Source organism: Taurulus bubalis, assembly GCF_910589615.1.
Source record: "Taurulus bubalis genome assembly, chromosome: 11".
NCBI classification, from domain to species: domain Eukaryota; kingdom Metazoa; phylum Chordata; class Actinopteri; order Perciformes; family Cottidae; genus Taurulus; species Taurulus bubalis.
Window position 1 is genome coordinate 16,073,667 of NC_136599.1, and position 15,309 is coordinate 16,088,975.

Consider the following 15,309-nt stretch of genomic DNA (forward strand, 5'->3'; position numbering starts at 1 on the left):
AACTTCTTTTGGTGCCAAAGTAATGGCTGAGGTGGACTACAACCGATGACATCAGTAGTTCTAGTATTGCTACGGCCCTGACCAACCTTACCAAATCATAAACTTGTGCAGCAAAATGTGTTTAACATGCAAAACCTTTCAAGAATATTCATATTGCCAAACTGCATGGATTTCTGTTTGTTTGTTTGACATTTTGTAGTGTAATTATCTACAGGACATTAACTTCTGCTGTATAACTGGCAGAGAAAAACCTTCTCCTTCTGTATTCCTGCCTGGTAATGTAACATATTTCCCACAGCTGTTCTTTGTCAAATGGTCATTGGGATTTTTTTTTACAGTCCTTCAGTTATTCAGTAGAGTTGCATGTTGGCTCCTCAATATATGTTTCTGATGTGTAGTAATGCTACTCAGTTGTAGCATCCTATTAAACTAACTCTTATTTTATGATTGTTTCAGTCTGAACAGTAACTCTGCGCTGAGATATTTAAAATACGTACATTTCTAAATCATAGTACAGTGAATGATGCATGATCTGTTTCTTCAGTTTTCATTTTTTTACCAAAAATCTTGAATATTTTTTTTTTTTGAGAACTGAAAGTTGACAAACTTGACACACCCTTTTCAAACTCCTGCCTTACGTCCGGGTCCTGGTGTTATCTCTGGGGTTTCTTGTTTTGCTATTAAAAAGCCCAAAGTGTCCCTCCAAGAGAATTGTTTGTGCTGTTTGTGAAATATTATTTAATTGCATTTGTGTCGATTAAAAATAAATGTTCGCATTGGAGTGCTTGAATAGCTGTCGTTTTTACATCCCAGAAAGAGAATGAGTGAAACTGAAAACTGCAAGTTATAAAATTGATAAAAACAAAAGGCCGATGAATTTATTTAGACAAATGAGATCTGCTTGAGTTCCAGCAGTTGTCCACACGGCACAATGTTGTCATATTACCGTTCATAAACAAGCTCTGTAGTGGATGACGGGCTAATGATCCTACAGATTGTGTGTTTGTGTGTTTTTTAGCTAAACTAAACCTGCGAATTGTTGGTTCAAACTGATGCTGGAAGCGATGTAATGTAGCACCCGTATGTTTTATATATGAGCACATATCCTTATAATTACTACATAGTTTGTCTGCAACCTGCTTTAAAAGTGACGTATATTCTGTTTATAGAAGTGCTGTGCGGTGGATTGTATCGCCTTACCCCTATTATCCGCTTGCAGTGTGCGCTCGTATCACTTGCATGCGCCTGTTTTTATTATTTGCGCAGAATGAGACAAAATAACAGACGTTCACAGCGCATGATGTGCGTACGTAGCCATCCATTTAGCTGTTATTGTGTTCCAAAAAGGAAATGGTCTATTATTGAAAGAATATGCCATAACGAATCTGTAAAGAATGTCCTAGTATAGCTTGTAGCAAAAAAGAATGTCGAAAAAAGTCATATAGTATGTCGAAAAAAAGTCAACGGTTAGTACGTCAAAAGAAGTAATGAAATATAAATAGCATAGTATGTCAAAATTCTCATTTGAACCTTAATGGTGGGTGGTGGGAACCAAAGGCTAAAAGATTAGAGAAAAGGTCAGTGAGTGGATGTGAAATTGAGAGATGAACTCCTGCCCTGCTCCTTCCTGTGAAGAAAACCAACAACCAACACCTAAATTCTGACCAGAAAAGAGGCTCAGCCAGAAAAGCTGGAAACCACAACAAAAGTCTAAAGTGAAAAGATCCAATCCCGTCTCCCCTGTCGAGCTAAACAAAAGCTCTGTGAAACAGGCGTCCAACATCTCAGGTCAAATTGCTCAGGAGGATGAAAAAATTTGGAGCAAAAAGAAAGCAATCAAGCAATTAAGAAAGCCTGGGTTTTGCCAAGTTGATGACCAGTGATGTAGGGCTGTTATAGCATTTTTGGGGGTTAGTTAAGCCAGATAACGAAAAGATATCCTGCGTATGTTGAACTCCCTTCGTAGCCCAGTGGAGTGATTCACCTGTTTACGTGCTGGGAGGAGTTAAGAGAGGGAAAGCTTATTTTAGGGTTGGGTGGGCTCTGGTCCCTTTGTCTGCTGCCATGTGTTTGGACAAGTCATGCTGCCACAGCAGTATGTCTGTTTGTAATGGTTATGCCAACTTTTAGATGACGTAAAATGTATATTATGAGTTATGAATACATGCAATGCATTCTGATTTAATGTGTTTCTGACTTCCTGTCAGATCTTGATATATTGTTTTGGAGCTCGGTGTTATTTTATACTTATATGCTACTTATATATTTACCTGTGTGACTGTGCAAACTATATTATTTTGAAGAAAGTGGTTTAGTTTAGATTATTAAGGCTTTTTTTTCAGCTGTATCACCCAGATTATAGTTTGCAGTTGCTTTTATTTGTATCAAACCGTCATGATGTGTGTAACGGCTGGAACCAGCCGTCACAGCGACAGGCCCTAGGCATCATTGAGGTATCGCGCAGTAAGTGATGTAACCCCATTGTCTTGGTTCCAAAGAAAGATGGCACCATAAGATTCTGCATAGATTTCCACTATCTGAATGCAATCTGAGTTTGATTCCTATCCAGTTCCTCGCATTGATTAACTCATTGACCGGTTGGGGAAAGCAAAGTTTCTAACCACTATTGATCTCTGCAAAGGTAACTGGCAGGTGCCACTGAATCCGCAGACCTGTAAGTTGACCACTTTCCAAACACCATTCACTGTAATCCTTTTGGACTGCATGGCGCCCAAGCAACATTCCAAAGATTAATAGACCAGGAATTGTTGTGACTTTCTGGTTTAGCTGTAGCCTATTTGGATGATATTGTTGTTCACAGTGACACATTGGAGGAGCATATGGACCACCTGAAGGCGGTTTTCAGAGAGCTCCAGGAGGCCGGACTGATTATCAACCCCTCAAAGTGCCAGTTTGCCGAAACCGAGACTGAATATCTTGGCTATATCATTGGCAACGGAGTTATCAAACCCCAGACCCACAAACTCCAAGTCATTCAGTGACTGAAAGTCGACTAACTTGACACACCCTTTTCAAACTCCTGCCTTCAGTCTGGGTCCTGATGTTATCGGGTGTCATGTTGCTTTTAAAAAGCCTGAAGTGTCCCTGCAGAGAACTTTTTGTGCTGTTTGTAATAGTTACATTTTGTTAATGTTAAAGGTATGTTTGTAGTTTATGCAGTTATTAGCTATGTTTACTATGGCCCGTTGTGGGAGTCAATACAGGATGTGAAACAAAGTGAGCATTGTGTGGTGTGTCAGCTCATTACTCTCCAATGTGGGTCAAAGTGAGCACAAAGTCTAACACAAATTTCAGATACAAAGGATTGGGGATTGGCTGCAAATAATAAATCCCTATAGCTCACACACATTGTAGCATAAACCTTATAATATGTCTGTATTATTTGTGTTGGGATTCTGGTAATGTTAAAACGATTGTCAATTAGCTGATCCACTGAAAAGTAATAGATGATATTTATAATGATGAAATGTTGTCATTTGTCATATAAAAATAAGCAGATGTAAATGTGCAAGCATTTCTGTAATGCTATCATTGTAAATTAAATTAGTTTCAGTATTTGTAAGACTGATGTTCTTATCATTTTAGGTTCAATTGTCAATATGTTGCAGGTTCCTCATTACGCAATCAAAGCATGATTATTACATTAATTGATAACCAAAATAGCCCTCATATACTGCACTTGTACCTATTTGTCCACTTACCAGCTACTTTTAGACCTCTTGAAAAAGTGCTATTGATGAATTTTTGTTTTTTTTAAACTACTGAGCTTGCATTGAAGAGACAGCTGAGCAAATCTGCTGACGAATACCATGTGATACTCTTAAAAGCTCCATAAAGAAAGCTACTAACTGGAACTTAAGGTTTTATTGTTTTACCAAAGGTTCAAATTAACTTTCATCCCTTTCCCTGTTACTTTTTTGTGTGGAAGCAAATGATTGCTCAACATCACCCTGATGAAACTCGTTTGAATGCACGTGATCCATGGTGCTATTCAAAAGCTTCGTAAAGTAATCCCTGCATACAGTCTTGCAGTATAGACAAACGGTAGCTTTCATTGTGTTTTCTGTCTGGGCTTGCGTCTGTTTGGCTAAAACAGGATTTCTATACATGCTACCTGTTGTCAGTCATCGGTTGCATTGTCCCGTGAGATGGATGTACTGGTGAGAGCAGCTGCCGAGCGTCTTCACATTCACACACTCTGGAGATGAACCATGACTGTGCAGAGATGCAGACAAAAGAACCGGTCAGTAACTGCCTTATTGTTTACACAGACTGAGGGCGCATTCACAAGAAGAATTTGAATCTGTCATCAGACCAGTAGCCAATGAGTTTCGAGCAGGTCTGAGATTTCCACGGCTAAACCCATTCACCCCGCCCGGGTCACCCCGCCCACCTCCTGCAGAAAGAAACCAGCCCACCTCTCCGCCCAGCGGCTCAAAGCAGCTGCGCGAGTCGCCATCAGCCACATTTGATTCAAGATGACAATGAAACTGGCTTACTGGGATATTCGTGGGGTGAGTGCAGCCGTCTTCTTTGTTCATAAAGTAGTCGTTGATGTGTGCAGCGCTGTTGCCGCTAAAGAGCCAACAAACACCGCCTGTCAAACTATTTATATCTGACTTGCTACTAACATTGTAACGTTTATTGTACTCCATAGCTTCATTGTGCTCTGTGAGCATTAGACGTATTGACAGAACCTCGCTCAGGTTAAATGTTACGTAAGTTAGTAACAGCTGATGCGAAATGTATTGTATAAAAGTGTCCGTGAGTATCGTTAGATGAGTTAACTACTCGCGTGGTGCAACAATGTAGCGTTAGTTATCTCTAACAGCTAAAGTTGCAAAATGCTTATATCCATTGAAATGGTTGTTCTTTTAACTTATGTTTTGCACTTGCATGGAAATAGTTTGATTTGATAAGATGCATACTTTTGTTAAGTTTATCAAGACTCATAACCTCTGATTCAGTGGCGGCTGGTGATTTTTTTTTGGGGGGGGGGGGGGCGGAGTTGGACGGCGCGGTTTAACTAGCACTCTACAATGAGAAGAAAAGTTTTGAGTAGAATATTCTAAAAAACAAAGCTTTATTTCAAGAAAACACAGTACTCAACACTGTCCAATAACAACTATCAACAAACTGTAACTTTGGGCATGAGAGGTTCAGAGCAGAATGGTTTAAGAAACATTGGGTTGGGTTTCAGAGGTTTACAGAATAAAAGAGGTGCCCACACCGTCACATGAAAGAGGTTTAGAGCAGAATAGATTCAGAAAGAGGGACATCACATTTTACATTGGGTGTTTGACAGAGTATGCCCCACTACTTGTAAAGACATGTAAACTGGGGGTCCTGCAGTAAGGTGGCACTGGTGAGGTGGTCTTTGAAGGCAAAGCGTTCCCTGCTGTGTCCAAGTGTGGTGTCACAAACCTACAGATAAATATATAGAGAGACAGACAGATAAGATGTGGGGAAATATATATATACTACAAACAGGCTTCATACTACAGACAAAAGCCAACAATCAGAGTTGACAAACAACTATGTTTTGTGTGTCTTGATGGCTCATCAACAGACAAAAGGCCAGGAGCCACCTTGATGCGCTAGCCTGGAGCGCGCGCGCACACACACACACCGATTTTGACACTCACTTCTGCAGCAATCCTTCCAAGCTCATCTGCCCGGCGCTTCCTCGGCTGCTCAGAGCCACTGCTTTGCTCCACACTTAGCATCCAGCGAACCAGCTCCGGTTAGCATATCGGCTTGAGGAGAAGCTCCGGGTGTGCGCCCAAAAATTCTCGTTTCATCCGCCAATGAGAAGCTGTCCTCGCCGTAACGCCCCTGAATTGTTTGCTCGCTTCCATAAGGCTCGTTTGTTAGAGCTGCGCCTCGCCTGGAATCCAGATGAGAGCAGGAGGCGTTGATAAAAAACTGCAATCAAGTCGGACAGTTGTCAGCTGCCTTCAAAGTATACACAGGAAGTCACAGAAAAAAGTACTTCCTGTTAGTTCCGAACTTTTGTTTACTTGTAGTTTACAAATCACGTTTGGATTTATTATGTGTGTTTATAAATATATATATTGATGTAGAAATGACTGTGTAGCTGCATCCTTTGGTATTTTTATGTCTGCCTGTGAAATACATTACTACTGGTTTAGATGTGTTATGAAAATACGATTTTGTATTATCAACCACACAAGATGTGTTTTAGATTAAACATGAGACGAATAGTCAATCGAGGGTTAAGTATTACAACTACACATAAAAAAAGGATTTTCTACAACACGTGGTGTTTGCTGTCAGATCTAAGAGCCAATCAGCTCTCTGATGTGGCGAGAGCCAGGCGTTTCCCATCATGCACTGGGCCAAGCAGTCGTTTGAGAGCAACTGCGGCGACTGACTCTGAAATCGACAGCCGGCTTGGTCTCGTGAGAGTATTGTTGACCACGTGTGCATGACGTCAGAGCAAGTCGGGACCAAGTCGCACACAGTAGGCTCGTTCGAGATGAGCCAGTTCTGCGCAGAATCGATCGGCGTTCATCGGCGTGCAATGCATGCCGCTTAGATCTGACAGCAAACATCACGTGTTGTAGAAAATTCTTATTTTATGTGTAGTTGTAATACTTAACGCTGGATTATTGACTATTCGTCTCATGTTTGATCTAAAAACATTTATTGTGTGGTTGTTAATACAAAATCGTATTTACACACATCAAAACTAATGTATTTCACAGGCAGACATCAAAAGAACAAAGGCTGCAGCTACACACTCATTTTTACATAAATATATATTTATAAACACATGTAATAAATCCAAACGTGATCTGTAAACTACAAGTAAACAAAAGTTTGAAACTAACAGGAAGTACTTTTTTCTGTGACTTCCTGCGTATACACAGCTGACAGCTGACAACTGTCCGACTTGATCGCAGTTTTTTGTCAACGCCTCCTGCTGCGGCCGCCTGCTCTCGTCTGGATTCCAGGCGAGGCGCAGCTCTAACGAACGAGCCTATTGACTCACATTTGTCCGGCGCCCCGAGAGGGGAGGGGCTTTTCTCAGTGATGAATGGCGATATATTATATTTGGTCACATTTAACTAGTTTTAAGTGGTTGTTGTTATCGTCAACACGGTATATTTCGTATTTAAATTATTTGGTATATAATGTTTTTTGACAGTATATATTATTATTGTGTTTTTTTTTTTTATCGCAAAATTTTAAGAGGGGCGGCGCCCTAGCGCCCTCTATTGACACACCGCACCATCATTGAATTGGATTAATCAATTAAGATGTTTGCCACACAACTGATGTTTGTCAATTCATGTCATCTGCTCACATCTGCTTCATGTGTTAATCTCAGAGTCCAAATGTGTTGAGAGATATATATATATATATATATATATATGAAATTGACATTGACCAACTCATCTCTGATTTTCGTGCAGCTCGCCCAGCCTGCCCGTCTGCTACTGGAGTACACTGGCTCCAAGTATGAGAACAAGTTGTACGTCTGTGGCGAAGGTAACTTACCAATTCAGCTTATAGTTTATGATTTTAAACAAAATGGTAACTGAAGTGTCCATATATCATATCTACTTAATCATCTAACCCACATGTATTTCACTCACAGCTCCCAACTTTGACAAGAGCTGCTGGTTAGATGAAAAAAGTAAACTTGGAATGGACTTTCCCAATGTAAGTGAGTTTAATTTTTGAGTATTAATTAAATCATTAAGGCAAATATAAAACACAAACTAATAATGGTATTAATGTCTCACCATAGCTGCCTTACTTGGAGGATGGAGACAGGAAGATCGTGCAGAGCAATGCCATCATGAGATACATTGCTCGTAAGCACAATTTGTGTAAGTATTGTTTATTTCACGTAATATTTTAAATTTAGTTTCCTATCCATTCTGAAAGTTTGAAAATGAATATAATGCATTTTTCGTGGTCTCATTTTTAAAAAGAGAAAACCACACGAGTATACACTTTTCAGGTGTTTCTCAGTCTTCGCTCCCCGAGTTCCTCACTGAATCTAACCTGATCACAGGTGGAGAGACGGAGGATGAGAAAGTCCGTGTGGACTTCTTGGAGAACCAGGCGATGGACCTCAGAAACGGCTTTGTGAGGCTGTGCTACGCTGACTACGTGAGTACTAAGGAGTTTAACGACACTGAATGTGTTACTTTACACCTCCAAGTCTCCACTAATGCCAACATCTCCTTTCTGAAACCAGGACAATCTGAAGCCGGGGTACCTTGAGTCGCTGCCAGACCTACTGAAGCAGTTCTCCAATTACTTGGGGGACAGGAAGTGGTTTGCTGGTGAAAAGGTATGTCAGTCAGCCATAAACGTGTGCTTCATATGTTAGGTCAGGTGTCGGCAACCCGCAGCACCGGAGCCGCATGAGGCTCTTTGGCCACTGTGGCAGCTCATGAGACAGTGAAGCGTCCGTTAGTAAAAACGGATCCGTCCCCTGTTTGCAGTGCTCTAAAACTCTGGCAAAGTGAGGACACGGTTTACAAGCCGTGTAAACGTAGCAAAAAATATGCATTTTTAAATGGAAACCTCACGTGAGGAGGACAGGGATCAAACCTGCTACCTTCTGGTTACAGGATGGACACTCTACCACATAAGCCACACATATAGACAGGACTCATGTTCCCCATAGTTGTTTTTAATTGACCTCAATGTAGGCCGACACATTACTTCTTTTTTTTCTTCTCCTCTTAAGAGTTTGATAGTTATAATAGGTAAAATAGCAATACAATGTCAAGAATTGTCTTTGTTCTATAATTTCATAAATACAACAAACTATAGTTTTTGTATATATAATATGACTATTTATAAAACTTTATAAGCCATGATATCAAATGGCTTTTGCGGCTCCAGACACATTTTTCGGTGTGGGGGGGGAAAAAGGGCAAAATGGCTCTTTGGATGGGGAAAGGTTGCTGACCCCTGTTAGGTTGTGGCACAGCCATTTTTTTAAGCTGCATTACTCCAATTACAAGCCAAAAATAATACGCAATCACATTAATTACATGCATTTGACATATTATGGCCTTTTGAACTAACATTAGCATTTACATTCATACATGTTGTTTTGATAAATAGAATTGAGTCTTGAAGCTTTATGTTATTAACTTTGTCATTTGCTGCTGGGCAGGTGGCTTATATTAGATTTATTAGAGCATTTTTGATGGAAATGCTGTTTATTTGAGGTGAGACTGAACCAAGCAGTAAGTCTGTGAGGTGAAAACTCCAAACTATGAGCTTTATCAAATCATAAAGCTTCATAGAGTGAGAACTGCAGAGTTGGGGGCTGGTAGTAGTAAAACACTCACGCCATTTGACATACGATTATTATATGATTAAACAAAATGTATAGGTTTACATTCTTTCTTACATTTCTTCATAACAGATCACTTATGTGGACTTCATCATGTATGAGCTGTTGGATCAACACAGGATGTTTCATCCAACATGCCTGGATGACTTCAAGAACCTCAAAGATCTTTTAGACCGTTTTGAGGTGAGAACACTCAAATGTTTGTTTGCAACTTTCAGTGGTAAGTGTTGGATGTGCTGTTTGTATCTAACAGTCAGGAAATATGCACTCTAGCACCTTTTTGTCTTTGTGTTGCTGTGATGGTCTCTGATGTCTGTAGGTAAACTTTGTCTATATGCAGTTGTCTCTGCGGTAGCCTTGCAAAGCCTTTTTTTAAATGCCTTGGTATTTCATCATGTCATCGTAGGCTCTTGAGAAGATTGCTGTCTACATGAAGTCAGACCGATTCATGAAGACTCCTGTCAACAACAGGATGGCCAAGTGGGGAAACAAGAAGGAGTAGAAGACCATTTTCACAAGTGCAACTGACTCTGTAACTAATAAAATCAAGACAAGAGATAAGATTGTTTGTAATATTTCTTTTTTATAAGCTGGTTTACTAGCTGATTGTGTAGGTTTAAAGTCCTTTTACACCTTCCCAAACATGTATATGGTAATCCCTGCATACATTCGTGCAGTACAGACATACAGTAGCTTTCCTTGTGGTTTCTGTCTGACACAACAGCTTGGCTGGATCACAGTGTGTATATACACAGCTGATGCTCATGACTGTCTCGGGGATGTTGCAGTCCTGTATGAGCTGGCTACAACAGATCACATAACTGTCTCTATGATCTTAAATGTCGAGTCTATATACTGTCAGGTCCATAAATAATTGGACATTGACACATTTTTCATTATTTTGGCTCTGTACACCACAACAATGGAGTTGAAATGAAAAATGTTCACCTTTGTGTTAGCTATCTCCCTGATGGTTTTGTTTCGATTTTTCATCCTAATGATGGCTTGCATCCAAAGCAACCGAGGAGATTTTTAATGTAAAGAAGTGGAATGTTCTGCAATGGCCAAGTCAACCACCTGACCTGAATCCAATTGAGCATGCATTTCACTTGCTAACTCCTAATGATGGCTTGCTTCACTGATAGTGACAGCTCTTTGGATTTCATATTGAGAGTTGACCACAACAGATTCCAAACACAAATACCACACCTGAAATGAACTCTAGACTTACTCCTTAGAACTAGATCTACTCCTTGTAAATGAAAAAAACGAGGGAATTACACACACCTGAATTTGAAACATCTGAGCAGCCAATTGTCCAATTACTTTTGTTCCCTTAAAAAGAGGGTGGCCACATTTAATTTGTTGTAGTTCTAATTTGTAATTATTTCTAAATACCCTCAAATTAAAATAATTTGAAAGTCTGCACTTAAAGCACATCTTGATGTTTTCATTTCAACTCCATTGTTGTGGTGTACAGAGCCAAAATAATGAAAAACGTGTCGATGTCCAAATATGTATGGACCTGACTGTATACCTGTCGCCAGTTTATCCTGATTCCTGTCTGCTTTCTTTCTGTGCAGACGCTTTTCTGCTTGCTCTCGCCTCTGTTTGCATTTTTCTGCTAATACCTTCTGATATTCTTGTTTTTTCTTCTGTGAGAATCTTTGAGCAGCAGCTCCCGGACACTTGAAAACCACTGGGACTCTATTTTTCTATAGATTTGGCTGGCTATTGCCCTAATTCTGCTGGTTTAAAGATACATTGCTATAGGCTACTTAGCAGCTAAGCTAAAGGCTACTTAGCAGCTAAGCTAAAGCTAAGGAGCAGCAAGATGCCATCCCTCTCCATGGACAACTACTACAAACTCCTGCAGAAGATTGCAGTTTTGGAAACAAAAAATCCACCGAATAGAAGTGAACGTGGAGGTAAATGGACTGTGTCAGAATGATACCACTTTACCATGGACTCAAAATCCTGTACAAATGCAAGCTAAGACACAGCTAACTAGCACCACCAGGCCTAATAAGAAACAGGAGGGCTGTGTAGCTGTTAACGAAACCTCAAATGGTAGTCCTCCCTGGAACTCTCGGTGCGAAGCGGCATTCACACCCTCGGGATGTTGGAGGACGACTAACAGGACGACTAACAGGCAGCGCCCAGCACTTGAGATCTCTGATGCGACTGGCTGGCCTGCACTACCACGCAGGCAAAATTCCTCCTCAACCCCGATACGCAGCTGGACACAGCAGAAAACAGCTGGCAAAAGTAAAACCAGCAAAAAAACTCCACAACAACCAAGCCTACAACTTAAAAACAGATTCGCTCCACTGTCGCAGGATCCTAAATCTGATGATCTGGATAAGCAGCTATCTTCACAAAGCAGGGTAAGAACCGAACATAAAAGGCCGCAGAAAAAGACTGGGCCTGAGACTCTGATCGTTGGAGACTATGCTGTAAAAGATGTCCGAACGATGTGCAGCAAGAATACCAAAATACTCTGCTTTCCGAAAGATATGGTGTCTAACATGAGAGATAAAATCCTGGACATCATGGCTGACCATCCCACGGTGAAAAACCTCATTGTGCATACGGAAAGCTGTGATATTGTGAAACAAGAGTCTGAAGTTCTGAAGCGAGACTTTATTGACTTGTTAAACACAGTCAGCTCTGTCAATGCTGAGGTGTTTATCAGTGGCCCTCTTCCACCAGCCAGGAGAGGAGATGAAAGATTCAGCAGGCTGTTTGAACTGAACAGATGGCTGTCAACTGCATGTACTGACCATACAGTACATTTTATCGACAAGTTTTACATTTTCTGGGAGCGTATGCATCTTTTTAAGGCAGATGGAGTTTGCCTGAACAAGTCAGGGGTAAAACTCTTCACCTCTAACTTATTTTTCTTCCTGCGTCACTCGTCTGTTCCCACTTCCAAGGACAGGAGACAAGAGGAATCTAAACAAGAGATAACCACACAGCATCGCCGTGGAGACCTCATGGGAAGGAAACCAAAGGAGAGCCAAGAGGAGGAGTCTCCACCCTCATCATCAAGGATTGATCCCCCTCTCGGAGAGGACGGGTCTTTACTTCCCTCACCAGCACCTACTTCCACCCCCCACACTTCATCCAGGTCCCTCTCCTCTCTACTCTCTCCCTCCTCCCCATCCTCCCCCCTAATGGAGTTCACTTACAGCATGAACGAGATGGTCATTGCTGGAACCAAATTCACTCCCCTCCGCACTCCCACTTCCCGTGCTGAAACCCCTCCAGCTAGACCTCCGTCACTGATTCTAAATGCTTTGACGCAAACACCGAAGTTAAAGCGCCGTGCCCCTCTCCCGCCTCCACAACATCTCCACAACCATCCTCTATCTCCACTACCTGATAAAGACATTGGTTGATATCTTTTGGGTCCGGACTACAAGGTTAATGACACCACTGATTATCTCCAGGAACAGTCGGGGCCCTGTATGAAGTTAACCTTCTTAATTCCTGTCCTAACTTATCGAAAAGGAAAGGTGAGGCTGCGAAGAAACATTAGTAAATCTGCAAATTTATCCAATTTAACATTCATTCCTCGTCAGCCTGTCCAAAGAAATAGGGCAAATATAGTTTTAAACAAATTAAACTTAGCTTTATTAAATGTCAGGTCTCTGTCAGGAAAAACATTTTTAATCAATGATTTCATTATTAGGCACAAACTTGATTTTTTGTTTTTAACCGAAACTTGGTGAGACCAAGATAACAGTGCAGCTGTTCTTATTGAAGCAACACCTCCCAACTTCAGTTTCATGAGTGAAACCAGAGTGCATAAGAAAGGAGGTGGAGTTGCTATTTTATATAATGAGTCTCTTCAATGCAAGCAGATGTCTTTTGGTCATTTTACTTCCTTTGAATATGTGGCTCTCAATTTCACGCAAGTTTTATTCCTCAACATTTACAGACCACCTAGATACTGTGCAACCTTCTTTGATGAGTTTACTGAACTGCTGTCTATAATCTGTATTTGATTGTGTTGTCATTGTTGGTGATTTTAATATCCATGTTGATAATCCCCAGGACAGAGGGTCTATAGAGCTATGTGGTGTCCTTGATAACTATGATCTGACTCAGCATGTAACAGGTCCCACCCACAACAAGGGGCACACTCTAGACCTAATCATCACCAAAGGTCTGGACATTTCCAAGGTTGCTGTGACGGATGTTGCACTCTCTGAACATTCCTGTGTTTTCTTTGAGAGTGCAATCTCCCTGCACACAAATGTCCAAACCAAGGTTGTGACAAAGCGTTACATTACTGAAAACACCAGTGAACTATTTATTCAGAAGTTCTGCTCCACACCAGCCCTCTCTTGCATCTCAGTCAATGAGCTTGTGGATGGCTTCAATTCTATAGTTAAAAATGTTATTGATGCCATTGCACCCACTAAGGTGAAGGTTGTCTTGGGTAAGAAAAGATCCCCTTGGAGAAATGCCACACTGGTCAGAATAGAGAAAAGAGAGTGTCGGAAAGCTGAACGCAGGTGGCGAAAAACTAATCTCCAGGTTCACTGTGGTATCTATAAAGAGAGACTTCACAATTATAATTTGGAACTTAGAAATGCAAGACAGGCCTTCTTCTCTGACATCATAACCAAAACAAAAACAATACATGCGCCCTATTTGCTACCGTGGACAGGCTAACAAATCCTCCGGTGTCGGTAACGGCTACGCTCCAATCCACCTGGGCATGCAATCAATTTGCCTCCTATTTTGCTGATAAAATTCAGAAAATTAGACAAGCAGTCGGTGGCTCCACACCAACCACAGGATATGTGTTGTCCCCATCTTTAAATAGCATCCATTCAAATATCATGACACAATTTCACTCAATTAACCAAAGAAGCCTAGAAGACATTATACAACATCTGAACACATCCTCCTGCTGCTTGGATATTCTACCAACACACTTTTTCAAAAATATTTCACACTGCATGACCGCTGATCTTTTACAAATTGTAAACACATCCCTTCTCTCAGGTGTCTTCCCACAAGCCCTAAAAACTGCAGTTATTAAACCACTCCTAAAGAAGGCTAGTTTAGACCCCGAAATATTGAAAAACTATAGACCAATATCAAGCCTCCCATTCTTAAGTAAAATAATGGAAAAAGCGGTTTTTCAACAGCTGAACAACTTCTCAGCTGAAAATAACTGTTTCGATGTCTTCCAGTCCGGCTTTCGTCAGCACCACAGTACTGAAACTGCTCTTGTTAAGGTTTTCAACGACATCCACTTAAACACAGACAGTGGCAGAATCTCAGTCTTAGTATTATTGGATCTCAGTGCTGCATTCGACACGGTTGATCATAACATACTACTAGACAGACTGAAAGTCTGGGTAGGACTCTCTGGCGCAGCACTTAACTGGTTTGAATCCTACTTGAAGGACCGACAATACTTTGTGTCGGTAGCTAATTACACATCAGAGCTGACTAGGATGACATGTGGTGTTCCCCAAGGTTCAATACTGGGGCCTCTTCTGTTCAACATCTACATGCTTCCACTGGCTCAGATTATGAAAAACAACAAAGTGTGTTATCATAATTATGCAGATGACACACAACTCTACATAACTATATCACCAGGGAACTATAGTCCCATACAAGGGCTGGCTAAATGCATTGAAGAAATCAATAACTGGATGTGCCAGAATTTTCTTCAATTAAATCAAGATAAAACAGAAGTAATTGTTTTTGGTCCCAAGGACGAACGATTGAAAGTCAGCGCTCAGCTTCAATCACTAATGTTAAAAACCTCAAACCAAGCCAGAAATCTAGGTGTAGTTATGGATTCAGACCTTAACCTGAACAGCCATATCAAGACAATTACAAAATCAGCCTACTACCACCTGAAGAATATATCAAGGGTTAGAGGACTTATGTCTCAACAGGATTTGGAG

At 40.9% G+C, this 15,309-nt stretch overlaps 1 protein-coding gene across 1 annotated transcript; it reads left to right on the top strand.

Annotated features, from left to right (window-relative positions):
- The first annotated feature begins 4,466 nt into the window (after nucleotides 1-4,466).
- On the top strand, nucleotides 4,467-9,919 carry LOC306743157 (glutathione S-transferase Mu 4-like). Its single transcript, XM_079225648.1, has 8 exons — nucleotides 4,467-4,535; nucleotides 7,461-7,536; nucleotides 7,646-7,710; nucleotides 7,799-7,880; nucleotides 8,069-8,166; nucleotides 8,255-8,350; nucleotides 9,443-9,553; nucleotides 9,777-9,919. The coding sequence occupies exons 1-8, from the start codon at nucleotides 4,500-4,502 to the stop codon at nucleotides 9,870-9,872; spliced, it is 660 nt and encodes a 219-aa protein (XP_079081774.1). The 5' UTR covers nucleotides 4,467-4,499; the 3' UTR covers nucleotides 9,873-9,919.
- Nucleotides 9,920-15,309: the final 5,390 nt, after the last annotated feature.

Bases quoted from the DNA above. Each gene is read 5' to 3' on its own strand.
- LOC306743157 (XM_079225648.1), top strand. From the start codon at position 4,500: ATGACAATGAAACTGGCTTACTGGGATATTCGTGGG. The intron at 7,711-7,798 runs GTAAGTGAGTTT...GTCTCACCATAG, and splicing joins TTGGAATGGACTTTCCCAAT to CTGCCTTACTTGGAGGATGG. The intron at 7,881-8,068 runs GTAAGTATTGTT...ACCTGATCACAG, and splicing joins TGCTCGTAAGCACAATTTGT to GTGGAGAGACGGAGGATGAG.